At 37.9% G+C, this 17103-nt stretch overlaps 1 protein-coding gene and 1 pseudogene across 1 annotated transcript; one reads left to right on the top strand and one right to left on the bottom strand.

Annotated features, from left to right (window-relative positions):
- Nucleotides 1-2569: 2569 nt before the first annotated feature.
- Nucleotides 2570-7269, bottom strand: LOC103721845 (protein terminal ear1-like). The gene is made up of 5 exons (XM_039119667.1): nucleotides 7201-7269; nucleotides 3736-4175; nucleotides 3475-3639; nucleotides 3161-3302; nucleotides 2570-2731 (listed from the first exon to the last, which is right to left on the bottom strand). Exons 1-5 carry the CDS (start codon nucleotides 7267-7269, stop codon nucleotides 2570-2572), a joined length of 978 nt encoding a protein of 325 aa, XP_038975595.1.
- Nucleotides 7270-8617: 1348 nt separating this feature from the next.
- LOC103717035 lies at nucleotides 8618-11022 on the top strand (annotated as a pseudogene).
- Nucleotides 11023-17103: the final 6081 nt, after the last annotated feature.

Genomic DNA, 17103 nt, shown 5'->3' with positions numbered 1-17103 from the left:
TACTTATTAGTTAGTTGCTGAAATTAATATTTACCTATCAAGTTTTTATTCCGCTGCATTATATTTAAATTTTCGAAAAGCCCAATTCACTTTCTCTTGGGCTACATAATTGGAAGATGGGCTCCTCGATTGACATAATCTTGATTACCCATCCTCTGCTTTTTTCGAGCTCATTTTTGTCCTGCTGAGCCGTTTATGCTTCTACTTTCCGAACTTGTTCCCATCTGATTATCGTCCAGCTATCACAACTTTTTCTGCATTATATTCTTTTCAGCTCGGATGAGAAGCTCCCGATGGCTTTTCGAAATCTTCTCAAGAAAGAAGAGGAATCAAGAGGTTTCCATCCCATGCTTCAATGCAAACACAGCGACCAAAGGATCTAGGTCACACACTTCCAAAGTCACAACGTTAAAATAGTTGGCATAGTCACAAAGGAACTCTCAATTCGACTGCTTGATAGCAAATAGATACTCTGATCACTTCCTCTATCTATGACTGCTAACAAAGTGCGTCACAAATAATCGGCCAAACTATTCAAAGAAATGAATTGAGTTTGGACACAATATGGTATACCACAATCGAGCTACTTTCCGAAGAGTAGCTAGAAAAGCTCGGCAAAGCACTGCATCAGTGGCTCTATAAAGCATCATGAAAACTCTGAAACTTTTTTAAATGGTCTAGAGGATAAATAATTCCATCATATATCTCCAGCTAGGACATCTTGAATTGAAGAGAAGAATAAATGCCTCCATAATCATTACCAAGAACACAAAGTCGATATTTAAATCAACTCAGCCTCAAGCTTGGCATTACGACCTCTTAAAGCCTCACGACATTGATCCATCTCCTCCAATCTACAATCGAAATCAACCTTCCTCCTGAAGACCTACTCAGAACGATGGTGAAATCAATGCCTTGGCGTCAATCCCTTTTGAGACTGCAAACTCAAAGATTGACACTGCTTCGCTCCTATATTCCATGAGCCAAAATAGAGCTTGTGTCAAGCCAATATTGAATTCCAAAGACCAAAAAAGTGACTCAACTACACCAGATCCTCCTATTCTCACAAAGCATGAGTCAGTTATGGTAACTGCCGTGGCCACGATTGCAGCTACTACTAGTTGATGCCAGCTGCTGCAGATTCTAAACGGCGGGAGCAAACATCTTGACCTACAGCATGAGTAGATAAAACTCCTCTATGAAAATTACCAACAAGTCAGACTTTGTCTCGTATAGTGGAGGAGCCCTCCAAAAGTCCTATAAAGAGCCGTGAGTCTTTAGTGTTGCATTTTATTGGGCAGTTGAAGTAGTTGCCTAAATTCTCATTTATTTTACAACTGTGCATTGTTCACCTGATCCACCAAACCTCAAACCTCCGATGACAGAATCAAAACTCTTCCTCTAACATAAATCTGTTCCGGCTAGAAGCTCCCAAGTTAATAATGATGGCTGAAAATTCCTAACTCATCATCCATTCGAAACGATCAGATAACATCGTTACATACCTTCCCAATATAGCCAATATAAATCTCCTCTTCCATACTTTTCAATAGCAGAATTTACTCGAATAGCGTGAATACCATAAAACTACGACCGATACAACCAAATTGTTGCCATATATAAAAGCTAAAATTATAAAAAAATTCTCCACATTGTAACCTTTGAATGATCCAGACGGTAAATTTGATCAGTTCATCTTGTTAACATGGATTGTCCCGATAGGTAACAGTAGCATCGCTTATCTTCCACATCATTGTATACCCATTTTAGAAAACCACCAAAAAAAAGATAAACTTTCATAAATATTATCCTCCAAAGGGAGAATAGAGCGATAATCCTTTTCTGCCCGGCACACGGCAATCACACTTTCATTAGCAAGGCTATCAACGTCTCCGCGAAGCCAACCAAGCTAGCAACAAGCTTAATGCTCAACAAACGACGGAGCCGGTCAGAGGGGATGACGACTCCTTGCAGAGGCCAAGTAGTTCTAGACCCAAGCCTGACGGTATGTACGATATGCACGGTCACATCTAATCACGTCGCACGTAACAGCGAGTTCAGTACCCAGCAAACAAAACCCCCCATCTTTCTCCATACTGTTTTATAGCTCCCCTTTCACTCCCCGTAATTTCCTCTCTCTCTCTCTCTCTCTCCCCCCGCCCGCTCTTTAATACCACTCTCACGTTCTCCCATCCTTGTACGGCGCAGCGCAGCGGAAAGCAGCTGCAGGGAAGAAAGGGTACGTTCTTTTGGTTCACACCTACATCCCATTAAGGAATGTCCGAACGCACCTCCGGGCTTGGGGCTGCACTAACCGGTTTCTTTTCCAAAGACGTCATTTCGTTCCTTCACTCACACACCACACACACCACACCCACGTAGAACCGAGCGAACATTAGGAGAGAGAACACATAGTACTAGTAGAAACCAGAAGATAAAGACGGGCAGCTCCACGCTACCGCTACTCGCCTGACAAAAGATAAAAAAGTCTAAAAAAACTTAAAAGATTACAAAGAGGTCATAAAAAAAATACTGTACTGAAGACCATATTATGAAGTCCTCCCTCTGCTCATTCCATAGCCTGGGATGCAACGTGAATCCGCCTACAAACATACTCCGGCTCTGCTTGATTAAAGCCATTGCGGCATGGCTGGAAGCACATCGGAAGGAATTGATCACGCTCGCAGATGAATACAGAGTTTTTGAAGTGATCCTTGAGATCCTGTAAGCCCTAGTTTCAAGAATTGATGAAAGTTTATGATATTAGACTGTAGAAGTTAGCTTCATCAAGCCTACTACATTATTTCTTATCCCTTCCCCTTACAAAAATATACAGATGTTAAGTATAACAAAAATATAATATAGACCAAAGAGGTTCATCGTCCTTGAACATAGCTCAGAACGTGAGCCCGATACTAAACCATTCCTCTGGTACCATATGACCCAGGTACGGAAATTAGAAAATAACATATAAATATGTGATTAAATAAAACAACAGTAGTTAGAATTCATCCATCCTATTAGAACCCATAACTGAAGCACGGATGGCTGGATTTCCGTCCCTTCTATCAAAGAATTAAGGAGAAAAAAACGATATAGAAAGTTAATAACGAACTTCGAGTAGATAATAAAATTTGGGACCCGAATGTATGATGTCTACCTGGATCCTGGCGTAGGTAACCTCGCATATCTTGCGAGATCCGAAGCATTTCCATTCAAAGTCATGCAGATAGTCGTGCAGCCTCCGGGCTGCAATTGAGCTTGAGAAGTTCACGAAGGCGTAGCCCAAATTACTGCCGCTCCTGATGCCATCCATCCAACATACCCTCCATAAATATAGGCAAGTAAAACCAAAATGGAAACAAGGAGGAAAAGGAGGGAATTTCCCATAGACTTGTCGAAAGAAACCCTGACTAATGTCATGCACATATTTATTAATGTGTGGAGACGAGCGACGGAGAAATGTTTAATTACCTGAAGTCTATGGGAAGATATAAGAAGTCGAACTCGGATAGGGTCGTGACTACCTCAGCATCTCCCAGTTTCACATCAGATGCTTCCTCCTCTCTTTTTAAAGAGAGAACCTTCTTATTCTCTTCTAGGCAGTGCTGATCGAGTATGGCCAGGAGCTTCTCCGTGCTGCCAAAGAGAGTGGAAATATAAGCGAGAGAAGACAACCAAAGAAAAAAGATTTTGTACTAGATAAGGAGAAGGTCATATATAGGACTCAAGTACGTGAACTTATTGGGGAGATTCTTTATCATGACTGTAGTCTTGGCCTCACGTATTGAGTCTCCAGCGCCGGTCTCCACCTTCTTGAACTCGAAGTCGCCGGTGAGCTTTCTCCGGCGAAGGAGAGGCGGGAGCCCCCCCTGGCGTCGCACTGGCTTCTGTGCATACACTCTCTCCCCCCTAAAAGAACCACTCCCAGAGCCTCTAAACCCCTTCGAACCCGTGACACCCTTATCACCTTCCCTTCCCACCACTCCCTCTTTGACTCCTTGCTTCAGTTGGGTCTCGGAGACGACGTCGTCCTGGGGCTTATGTTTGTTCGTCTCCTCGCTTATGAGAGCTAGAGAAGCCCGTGGCTGATCGAGGCCACAAGGAGGGGGAGGGACAGGGACAGGGACAGGGAGTGGGAGTGCGTGTGGCCTCTCTGGGCAAGCTTGGGGAATCTGAAAGTAAGTAAACTCCTTTCTATAGCAACAACCGTAAGAGGTCGAAGGGGAGATACAATAGCAAAGGTCCTGCGTGTAAGGAGGCAGAGAAGAGGTATAGAAGACATCGTTTGGGTATGGAGTTTGGTTGTACTGGAAATAGAAGGGAGGCAACGGAGGTTGGTGAGGGAGAGGAAGAGGAGAATAGTAGCCGCCCAATGAAAGGAGGTGGAGAGATGGGATGTAGAGCGGCGCGTTTGGGTTCAAAGCGGCCATGTTTGAGGGTGGGAGGCCCAAAGGTCGGCAAGGGAGGAGAAGGGAGAATGCGGACGAGAAGCGAGGCGATGCCTTGGGGCTTGTGAGGAGAAGACGCCGCGAACAAGGGGATGCATAATACCGAAGATGTTATTGAGATCGTGGTATTGGGGTCGGTGAGGGGTAGGGACAAAGAACGCGGAAAGGGGGAGGAGAATGAAAGGCGGCAGACTCCATCATTAGTATCTTCTACAACCCTCAAGGGCTATTTAATGCATGGATTTGGCTTTCAAATCGAACTGTTGAACGGAGATACTATTGCGCTCGCTCTTTCTCCGGCCTTGGGAGTGCACCAGCCTGCTGGCTAACGGCCGTTAACGGTCTGTTATAACGGTTTGTGAGATCTGGCATGCTTCACGCTAGCTTGGTACTATAGTGTAGGCTGCATGTGCCCATTAGGATTTCTTAGAATGAAATATATATATATATACATATATATATATATATATATATATATATATATATATATATAGATATATATATAAATATATAATTATAAATATAGATATAAATATATTGGTAACATTCTTTTTTAGACAATAACAATAAATCTTTATTCAATTATATTAATATTATAAAAATAGAACAATATTTGTCCTGCAACAGTAAAACTTAATTTAACAATACCCACTGTAACATATGGTTGCTAGAATTAATTAAATCATAATTAAAATAATTATTTTGGTTAAATACTTCTATGTATTGCATAACGTAGTTTAAAAGCTCTCAAATTGTAGTATTGTCCATTATAATATCGTACTGGCTTTTACATTAAACATCAGTTATATTGACTCAACTTATTTTAGTTCAGCCCATATTGTGGTAGTTTATGATTCAGTCAACAATTAAAATTGTAGTCAAATATTGATTATGCTATTAACAATTATTGGTTGTGAAGCATTCATAATATTTCAGGCATTATTAAGCTTCTATTATTTCACAAATGTGGAACATATCTCTTATTATTTCTAAGCTTATTTATAGCCTCCTAGAGCTTATGAAAATAATTGTTATTTGTCTTTTAGAATATTGTTAATTAAAGAATATGAAAATCATGTATTATTTAGATAATGCCGTGTGGTAGAGAGTGAATGACATCTGAGAATTTGCTAATTTGTTTCATTCTATTTGAATTTAGTGGTGGATCCTAATTATTGTCTCCCATCTTTTAATTGCTTATTCTCTATATTGAGGCCTTCCTCTTCTTTTGCCTAACCCTCTATCATTTCCGACATCAATATTTTTTTATATTATAAAATTAAATTCATACTCAAATATTAATTTTTCTACTTTGAAAGATTCTATGGTGTAAATAGTTACATAATCAAATAATATTATTATCGTGTCATTACTTACTCATATTATGCTACTATAATGGCAAATGTTAATTTTGATAATAGAGATTATTATTATTTTCATAGCCAGTATACTATCACATGCTATCATATAATTCATCTAACGGAAATTATATTTATAAATTAAATATTAAACTCTTATCATCAAATCATTAATATTATTCTGTTATATGGGAATAAAGGTAGATAACATGTGATGAAATAGGTTAAAAATAGTAATAACTATAATGGTTGTTATTTGCAATTATAACATAACAATCCATAACAAAAAAAAAACAATTATTTGTCGAAATTGCTATCAACCTGATACGTTTCTTATGCTATGATAACATAAAAAAAATGCTTTCTCGAGGTAAGACAAAGATTTGAATTTAAAATGTAAATTTGACATCATAAATTTCTTAAATAATAATCAATTTAATATTTTCTGGTAAGCTCACAAAGGCAGAATAAACATGAAATAGATGCAAAAGAACGGAGTAGCTAGTCCTGGGATAAAAGAATGCCAATAAAGTACTTCTCGAACATTTTATGGCTAACCATCAATTCTCAATAAATGAGATGCAAATAAATAGTCTTTTATTTCGATTATATGACTTCTAAATATAGTACATATCTTTGAAATTGTTTATTATAGAATAAGAGAAATATAAATGGAATTTAGGAAAGAAAAAAAAAAGATAATCAGCCCGATGATAATAAATCTTAAGAATGTTCCTCTAGCTACAAAAAAGAAAAAAAATATTAGCGACGCTTTTTAAGATCTTTACCGACGTCGGCTAAAACAAAAAAAAGCGTCGCCAAAGCGTCGGCGATACTTGAATGGGAAAAAGTTTTTCCGATACTTTGGAAAAGCGTCGTAAAAGGTTGATTTTTAGCGACGCTTAAAAGCGTCGCTAAAAGCCTCGAATTTTTTAAAAAAAAAATTATAAGGGCCTGTCCATGGCATTCACTACATTCATCAAAATAAGGATGATTCTGTTCTTTAAGAGCCTTCAGCGTCATTTAGAGCAGAAAATCGTTACAAAGAAAAATCGTAACAGTCAAAGATCCTCTCGATTACTTACTTCAAGCATGAATGACATCCTGTAGATCGCTCACGGTGGCCTGCAAACACATCATAGAACAAGTTTTCTCAGTTTTTATACTCATCAGAAACATATTTCAACTGTCCCAAGATAGAATTTTAATTGCATTCATCCACAATAAATTTTAGATCCACAGGGTAATTTCAACAAGCGACATGGATGCACTTAAAAGACTAGAAGTATAGAACACAAAAAATCTAAACTTTGTTGGACCTAAGATTAACCGAGAGAACATAAAAATCAAAACATTTCTGGAAACAAAGAGAGAAAAGGAAAGGGGCACACCGAATCCTTGAGATCGATCTCGCCCTTGATGACTTCTCTGCCGTTGCGAGAGACAACGGTCACCTTCATCGCGTCCGAGCGTTCGAAGCCAAATCCACCGCGGCCAAAGAGGGAAGAAGGAAGAATGCGGCGTGGGGCAGATGTGGATCAGAGACAGAATAGGGGCGGCTAGGGCATCGATCGACAGAGTATAAGGAGAGGGGGGCGAGCGGTTGTGAAGGGCTTTCGTCGACGCTTAAAAAGCATCGTCGATTGCCTAGATTTATCGATGCTTTTTAAAAGCGTCGGTAAATCTTGGCGCTCAACAAAAATCTCCCGACGCTTGCCCCCGGCGTCGGGGAAAAAGTGTCGGGATAGCACATATTTTACAAGCGTTGGGGAAAAAGTGTCGGGAAAGCACATATTTTCTGTAGTGTCTCAATAAAAATAGTAATGGCAAAATAATCTAGAACGATGACGAAAAACCTAAAGCTAGCCTTGTTATCTAGACATCAATTTACATGATCCAAATAGATATATAACACATATTCGCCAACTTAATATTTATTAAATATTATTTTATAGTTTATTATATTCACATAATCCATTTAGATTATATATATCAATAAAAAAAATTTGTCTTTTTTGATGCTATATAATGCATATACCAATGCTTATAAACGCTGATAATTTCATTGCTGACAATTTCTAAAGCGTCGGTAATATCAGGATGAAATTTTTTTTTGCCAACACTTTACACGACGCTTCTTAGCGTCGTCGTAATTTTATGGTTGTCGATGCTACTTTAAAGTATCGACAAATTTTGGCGCCGAAGCTAAAGGTGCCAACGCTTCTACCTAGCATCGGCATCTATATGTCGTTATTCCCTACCTTTGCTGTAGTGTATATGTAGTGCAAATTGCATCTCATTTGAAATAATCTATTTTGTAAGTTTCTACAAATTATGAGTTAGTAGTGTTAAATTTTCTAGCTCATTCTAGACCCTTCTTCTTCAAGTATGTCCTTAGGAGTATGAAAATATATATATATATATATATATATATATATATATATATATATATATATATATATATATAGGGATTGATAACCTACTCTCTGTTATGGTAGGTTATCAATCTACCCATTTTTTATTAGACAAAAATGTCCTTAGTTTCTATAACTTTTAAGGGTGTTTTTTGTCTTTTCATAATTTCATATTAACTAACCCTCCCAACGTGCAATTAATACTCTCTCTCTCTCAGAATTCTTACCGTCACGGAGAGAGAGAGTATTTGCCGCCAAAATAGAAAGAGAGAGAGAGTACGCATTCTCTCTCTCTCTCTCCAACAATAAAGAGAGTACGCTCTTTCCATCTTGGCGGCAAATACTCTCACACACTCTCTCTCTCTCTCCATAAAAATTCTGTTCTTATGGCAGGGGGTTCTGTTCTTACGGCAGGGGATTGAAAATCATTGGTGAGCCTCTTTTATTAGTTTCTAAGGTATCAACTCATCCGTTGCAATATACCTTTTATTTCTCAAAATGCCTATTGCTCAATTTTTTTTTGCTAAGACCTTATAATGCATGTTACACTATGTGTGTCAGATGACTACTTCATACTTATGATATGTTTTTTCAATTAGATGTCAACAATTCCATTTATTGACACTAGTGGAGGTCGGTCAAAGCGAATATGTCCATGTGAAAGTACTGAGTGTTATCTTTTACAAGAAAGACATGAGGAAAGTACTAGATCTACTTGCAGTGAGCCCTTATATTCATATGATCAATTTGAAATTGAAAACTCTGTATGTGAAGATGGTGACACTAGTATTTTTCCATATGCCAAACAGTCATTCAATAGTGATAATGATGCCTATATGTGGTATTCTAACTTTGCTAGAAAGAATGGTTTTTCAATAAGGCGGAATTATCTTTTAGGAGGTAAAAATCATCCGTTGGGAGTCTATTGGAGGGAACTTGTTTGTCATCGTGCTGGTAAAGCTCAGCCAAGCAAAGTGTTTGAAGTTGAACGACAAAGAAATAGAAAATCTTCAAGATGTGGCTGTGGGGCAAAAATGATAATATCAAAAGACATTGTTGATGGGGTTTGTCAGTGGAAAGTTACTAAATTTGATAATGTTCACAATCATGAATTATTGAAAGATAATGAGGTTCGATTTCTTCCGGCATATCGTGACATAGATGTCATTGATCAACAGCGTATTAAAATATTATCAAAAGCTGGTTGTTGAATAAAAATCATAATGAGGGTTCTTGAATTGGAAAAGGGATTGGAACCAGGTAATTTACCATTTACAGATCGGGATGTTAGAAACTTAATTCACTCTCAAAGTTATCAAGGACTAGAAGATGATGCACTAGAACTTCTTAAGTTGTGTAAGAGTTTGAAAGACCAAGATGCAGACTTTTGTTATGACTTCACAGTGGATGAAAATCAGAAGCTGTAACACATTATTTGTTCTTTTGGTGACTCTGTTCGAGCATATCAGACTTTTGGTGATGTACTTGTCTTTGATACAACATATCGTTTGAATCGTTACGATATGCCGCTTGGAGTATGGGTGGGCTTGGATAACCATGGAAATTCAATTTTTTTTGGTTGCGTTTTATTGCAGGATGAAAAAGCTCCTTCATTTACATGGGCCTTGAAGGTATGTACATTTTTCCTAATGGTAGATTTGGACTCTATATATTTATCATAAAATTTTATTTAAGTTAATTTTTAATAAATGTTTATGCAGACTTTTCTTCAATTTATGAATAAAAAATCCCCACAAACAATTTTAACCGACCAAGATCTTGCACTCACAGAGGCTATATCAATAGAGTTGCCAAGTACAAAGCATGCATTTTGCATTTGGCATATAGTAGCAAAGCTGTCAACTTGGTTCTCTTTTATTTTAGGTGGGCGATATAATGATTTCAAGGCTGAGTTCTATAGACTGTATCATTTGGAGAGTATTGAATATTTTGAAAAGCAATGGGATAATATGGTTTGTCAATTTGGACTTGCTTCAGATAGACACATTGGTTTATTGTTTTCTCATCGAGCATGTTGGGCGCTACCATATTTACGAGATTTCTTTTTTGCCGGAATGACAACAACTGGACGTTCAGAATCTATAAATTCATTCTTGAAAGCATTTTTGAATGCAAGAACAAGTCTAAAGGATTTTGTTGAGCAGGTAAATTAGACTATGCTTTATTTATTTTTTTAGCGAACATATAAATTTAATATTTGAGTTAAAATTCTAATATTTGTCTAATGAATTCTCATTACAATTTTCTAGATGGGTATTGTTGTGAGTATAAGAAACAGAGCTGGGGAAGAAGCGGCCATGCATCAAACATATCTCAATCCCAGCATAAAAACATCTATGCCAATGGAAGAACATGCCTCCAGTATTTTCACCCCTTATGCTTTTGAATTGCTACAAAACAAAATGGTTTTGTCTAATCAATATGCAGCAATTGAAATGGGAGCTGAAATATACACAGTAAGACATTGTACGAAGAATGATGGGGGGCGTTTCGTGACTTGGGATCAAATGAATGAGGAAATTCATTGCAGCTGCAAAGAATTTGAGTTCTCAGGTATTTTGTGCAGACATGCTATAAGAGTTCTCTCCATAAAAAAACTATTTTCATCTCCCAGAGAAGTATTATCCAATACGATGGAGACGTGAAAGCTCATTAATATTGAAATTCAGTCATATCATAAGAAAGAAAGATGACAACTTGGAGCAAGCATTTCAATCTCATGTTGCAATTCTGCATTTAGAGTCTTCCAAGTCCAAAGGGGCGTGCACGATGTACTAATAAAGAGTTGCAAAAACTTATAAGCCTTATTAGAGGCATGCCAATAGGCAATGATTCAACATTGGAATTGGAAAGTTGCCTAGTAGAGTCATTAAATCGTGATGATTGTCAGTTCATTCGAAATCCAGAACCATCCAAAACTAAGGGACGTCCGAAAGGGAAAAGACTAGTTGGAGGAGTTGAGGTTGCTAAGAAACCAAGAAGATGTCATGTGCAGAATTGTGGTGGAACAAACCACGATTCAAGGAATTGCCCAAACAAAAAAAGGCATATTGAAGAATCCATTGTTAATTCTCCCATCAAGTACGTATTTTTAGTCTTTTTTACAAACTTATAATTACTTGATGCATGTCCATATTAAAAAAATTGTCTTCTTATTCTTGTATGTTAATAATGCTTTTAGGACACGGAAGGGCTAGAAACGAGGAAATGAACTATCTCAAAAATAATTGTTGCAGCTTTTGTTCTGATATTTGAGAGATTATTTTAAAGTAGAGTAGATATATGAGGCTCTTGGAACAGACGATCTCTAAGCAGGGACAGAACTCGTGTTTGCATATTCAAGCGTCCATCATGTTTGCATATTTTTTGTGTGGAATCATTCAATTTGATACTTACAGTGTACTCTCTCTTTCTATTTTGGAATCATTCAAATAGGGACAGAACCGATATTTTGATACCTTAGAAACTAATAAAAGAGGCTCACTGATGATTTTCAATCCCCTGCCATAAGAACAGAATTTTTATGGAGAGAGAGAGAGTGTGAGAGTATTTGCCGCCAAGATGGAAAGAGTGTACTCTCTTTATTGTTGGAGAGAGAGAGAGAGAATGCGTACTCTCTCTCTTTCTATTTTGGCAGCAAATACTCTCTCTCTCTCTCCGTGACGGTAAAAATTCTGAGAGAGAGAGTATTAATTGCATGTTGGGAGGGTTAGTTAATATGAAATTATGAAAAGACAAAAAACACCCTTAAAAGTTATAGAAACTAAGGACATTTTTGTCCAATAAAAAATGGGTAGATTGATAACCTACCATAACAGAGAGTAGGTTATCAATCCCCTATATATATATATATATATGGGATTGATAACCTACTCTCTGTTATGGTAGGTTATCAATCTACCCATTTTTCATTGGACAAAAAATACCCTTATTTTTTGTAACTCTTAAGGATGCTTTATGTCTTTTTATAATCTCACCTTAACTCACCCTCTCAACCCCCAATTAATGCTCTCTCTCTCCCTCTCTCTCTCTCTCAGGTGTGTGTGTGTGTATATGTGTGTGTATTTATGTATGTACATACATATGTATGCATGTATGTATATGTATGTATGTATGTCTATATATGTATGTATGTATGTATGTATGTATATGTGTGTGTGTATGTATGTATGTGTATGTATGTATGTATGTATGTATGTATGTATGTATGTATGTATGTGTATGTATGTATGTATGTGTATGCATGTATGTATGTGTATGTATGTATGTATGTATGTGTATGTATGTATATATGTATGTATGTATGTATATTTATATGTATATGTATGAGAGAGAGAGAGGGAGAGAGCATTAATTGGAGGGGTTAGGAGGGTGAGTAAATGTGAGATTGTAAAAAGACATAAAGTGCTCTTAAAAGTTATAAAAAGTAAGGGTACTTTTTGTCTAATTAAAAATGGGTAGATTGATAACCTACCATAACAGAGAGATATACACATACATACGAGGAGGCCTGTTGGTGATAAACTACATGGGGGTGGTACTCTACCAATACCCCTTAACTCCAGAACCTCGGTAAAAGTCAGAATTTAATATATGTCATTTGACACAACCATCAAAAATATCATATTGGTGTACTATATAGCACACTATTCGGTCATTGACTTCTAATTAGTCCCTATTTTATAAACTCACACGTTTCATTTATGTGGAAGAATTCTTATACTGACAGATGCAAGAGGTAGGCCGTCTATTAGTATCTTTACTATTTTCTTAAGTATATCATCACCATAGTTTTAAGAATTATAATCCAGTATAAAACTCTTCATCACTCTCCCTTTTTGTGAGCTGGGCATAAGAAATGGAGCTCTTCTACTCATATTTGCCCATTCTTTGTACCATGTCCATAGCCTTTTCCTTGCCAAAAAATGAGATTCTAGGTGTCTTATTCATTTCCAAGTTAAGAGACCATGATACAAGAGGATTGTCAAATCTGTTACGGACCAGTTTGGTCACTTCAAGGGGATCCAAATGGAGTTTTGGAGCATGATCCATCCGCATCCAGGACTCGATCACAAAATTGTGACTAGGCAAAATTTCTCATAGGACAGCCATTTCTGACATGTGCAAAGATCACACTAGTACTACAAGGGTGTGCAACCATTATTAGTAGAGACTTGTTTGTAACTCGTTGATGTAGATATTTGATAATTTAGGGCTTAAAATAGGTCTCTCAAACTAAAACTTTCTTTTCAAGCATACTAGAATTGTTGATATCTTCTAATCTAAGAAAAATTACGCAATACAAGAACAAAACAAGTTGATGTAGAAATAAAACTCTAAATCTTAAATAAGTTCACTCTAATATAATTTTCTTATTATTTTTAAAAGAAATTCTTTTTTGTTCAAAAGAGGAATCTAGTTATATTTAATTAAGGAGATTAACTTTACTATTATAAATAAAGGGATTTTGCATCTATTTATCATTAATCAATGAAAGTAAAATAAATTCAAAATTTTATTATTATTTTTATTTTTTTACTACTTTGAAGATGGCTGAAGCAAGTAAATTGAAGAATTTGCTTTATTAAATCTCTCCTCCAATGGATCAGAGCAATTAATAGAATGCATCAATCTCTACTCCGTGCTGCAAATTCTAGGTCTACCATTAAAACTATTTCTTTGATTAATTGTTGGCATACCATATGGCATAAGAAAGATTTCTGTAAGGGCAAATTCCTCATTGCATGGGGCATGTTAATAGTTCAAGAAAATATTTTGATTATAAATTGAGCCCCTATATGGCACATTTTCTCTACAATTATCTTAGTTGATATCCAAAACGATCTTTATTTATCTAACTATGATTACCTATGTACGTACTATATACCATACAGTACCAGCAGGATCTCCTACGTGTACTAACAGTCGCCAGAACTCTGAACATCACGACTGCCATTATTTCAGAGATGGCCCCAAAGTCCTCTCGACGTTCAAATAGCGTGCTTGCAGGGGTACAAAGGGAAGGCTTTATGTAAGAGCCCAAACTTTTGGATTAATGAAAATCTAAATTTTTGGATTAATGGTCGGCCTGAAGAGACGAGACTCATTAACCGGCAATCAAGATTGTTTGTTCCTGGTTGACCGATCATAAAAGAAGTGGAGAAGAACTTCCACCTCTCTGATTGTACTGAAGGTCCAACCACTTGCTCCTCCGAATTTCTCGTAGGGCATCGCATAAAAATTCTTTTTTTTCTTTCCCTTGTTCCGTCATCAAGATCAAGATCCCGACGCCCTCCACCTCATTGACAAGCACTACGGCATCGTTGCTATCTTTGTTAGATTTTTATTAAATAATAATTAAAAGTTTTCATACTTAAAACATATATATTATGTATATATGTTAAGAAGGGAGTGTGGTGTGGATGGTTGGTGTGCCCGCTTGAGGTGCTTGAGGTAGGTGGTTCGAATCTCTGTTCCCTCCTTTTTTAAATCTCTCATATGGAGGATTTATTTACGTGAAGGCTCGGTTCTGTGCCTGTGCTCGTCCGACCCGACGGTCTTTGCGCTTGAGCCTGTGCTCGCTCGGCCCTGCTCGTCCGAGGTTCCTTGCACTTGTGCGACCCAGAGCTGAGGTCGTCTAAGAGACTGAGGCCCTGCTCGTCTGAGGTTCCTTGTGCCTGTGCTCGTCCGAGGTGCCGAGGTTGAGGTCGGACCACAGGTGCAATGAGCCCAGAGGAGCCGAGGTCGGACAACAGGTGCGATGAGCCAAGAGGCGCATGAGTCGTGCTTCGCACCCTTAGCACGAGGAGCCACGTCGCTTCCTCGATAGCACCTCTTCGCAACCGACCTCGCATCCGCTGGCCATACTCCCAGTGTTTTTTCAAACTTTCTTACCGGTTTCGACCGTTGGATCATTTTTGGGTCGCGTCTGTCCCGAAGAAGTCTATAAATAGACCTCTTCGGATTAGACAGTATATAGAAAATTGAAAACGGAGAACTTCTATTCTTCCTGTTTGCTGTTTTTCTTTTAATCAACGGGCTTGCTGCATACTGATTCTGGGTTCGAAAGCTTCTTTGATCCGTGCAAATCATTGAGGCAGAAGGAACAGTGCGAGAGGCTGTTGTATCTCAGGAGTAGAACGCCATCCAAGCCTAGTGCACTGTAAGGCGGCGAAATCTACTTCAAGGAAAGTGACCAACATACCACGCCTCAGCATCTCGGGTTCCATTTTTCCACTTTCTCTATTTATTTTCTCTAAGCCTATTTCTGCCTATTATTTATTGAAGTAGAGTATTATAGATTTAAAATTTTCTGGGACAGTATATTCCCAACATTCTTGAAGTAGATTTCTTCCTACATATAATAGGCTAGTACTTAGAGTTACCCCAATGGCCAATGCAAGTGACCCGGTTCCTCCTGAAAAATTTAATGGAAATAACTTTAAGCGTTGGAGACAGAAGATGGAAATCTTCTTAACCACACTTGGGTTATTTTCCATAATCTTTGACTCTCCTCCAAATGAGGAAGAAAATGAACCAGCTAGAACTTGTAATTTGGAGGAATTTAAGAAGAAAGACTACCTGTGTAGGGGAAGGATTCTGTCCTATCTTACTGATCCCCTTTTTGATGTCTACTGCACTTTTAAAACCTCCAAGGAGATTTGGGATGATCTTAATAAGAAATATGGTATCCAAGATGCCGGAATGGACAAGTATGCTGGTAGTCAATTCCTGTCTTATAAGATGGTTGACACCAAGCCCGTAGTTGACCAAGCCCATGAGTTAACAGTGATTTATCATGAGTTAGGCTTAAGGGGAATGGGAATAACTGAGAGCCTTCAAGTTGCTTGTACCATTGACAAGCTCCCACCTTCTTGGAAAGACTTTGGGTTATCCCTGAAACATAAAACCGAGGATATGACAATGAAAACTCTATTGTCTGCCATTAGGATCCAAGAACAACACCTTGAGAAAGATAATGAGCAACTCATTAATTTCTGAGCTTCTAACCAAGGTGAACTTTGTAGAAAGCCAAAATAAGACCCATAAGTTCAAGAACTCCAAATTTGAAAAAGGGTGGACCTAGAAACAAAAGAAAACCTATGAAGCCAAAACACCATATCAATAAGAATGATTGGAAGCCGATTTGCTACAATTGTGGGAAACTCGGTCATATGGCTCGAGTATGCCGGATGAAGAAGAAGAAGTATCAGAACTATGAACATGCGCCTTCTCAACCTGCAAATCCACAAACCAACATGGTGCTATCCAGTACTGGTCCTACTAGTACTGATGATCGGTATGTAACTTTAAGTCCAGAATTAAATTTGGCAATTTGCTCTACCGATTGGTTAGTGGATACAGGTGCGAATGTTCATATGTGTACTGATCATACCCTTTTTACTACTTATCAGGTCCGGAGCGGCCTAACAGTAACTATGGGGAACTCCACCTCGGCACGAGTGCTTGGAACTGGAAAAGTACTTCTAAGGCTGACGTCTGGGAATGTGCTTACACTATTTAATGTGTACCATGTGCCCGATGGAAGGAGGAATCTGATCAGTGGATCTCTTCTAAATAGAAGTGGTTATTCTTTGTTATTTCAATCTAAGAAAGTGATTATAACAAAGAATGGAACATTTGTAGGCAAAGGTTATGAGTGTGATGGCTTGTATGTAATAAATAATGTATCTTTGTGTTGCTGGTGGTCCAAACCGAGAACGATTGGCACAGCGGTGTGAACGGGATTCCGTCTGAGCTGCCTTGGTTGATGTTGATTGTGCTCCACCTTCCACCGGGAAACCTGCAAGCAAGCCTCGCACCACCACTGGGGTAGTGGGGGCCCTCCGACGATCAAGT

This window comes from Phoenix dactylifera, unplaced genomic scaffold (genome assembly GCF_009389715.1).
Source record: "Phoenix dactylifera cultivar Barhee BC4 unplaced genomic scaffold, palm_55x_up_171113_PBpolish2nd_filt_p 000592F, whole genome shotgun sequence".
NCBI lineage: Eukaryota > Viridiplantae > Streptophyta > Magnoliopsida > Arecales > Arecaceae > Phoenix > Phoenix dactylifera.
The sequence above is the reverse complement of the archived record's forward strand: the minus strand, read 5'-3'. Positions and strand labels throughout refer to the sequence as shown.

What these genes read in the sequence shown, in the direction of transcription:
- LOC103721845 (XM_039119667.1), bottom strand. Translation starts at nt 7,269, where the DNA reads ATGAAGGTGACCGTTGTCTCTCGCAACGGCAGAGAAGTCATCAAGGGC. An exon ending in AATCTCCCCAATAAGTTCAC is followed by an intron (nt 3,640 to 3,735) that starts GTACTTGAGTCC and finishes TCTCTTTGGCAG; the next exon opens with CACGGAGAAGCTCCTGGCCA. An exon ending in TATCTTCCCATAGACTTCAG is followed by an intron (nt 3,303 to 3,474) that starts GTAATTAAACAT and finishes GGATGGCATCAG; the next exon opens with GAGCGGCAGTAATTTGGGCT.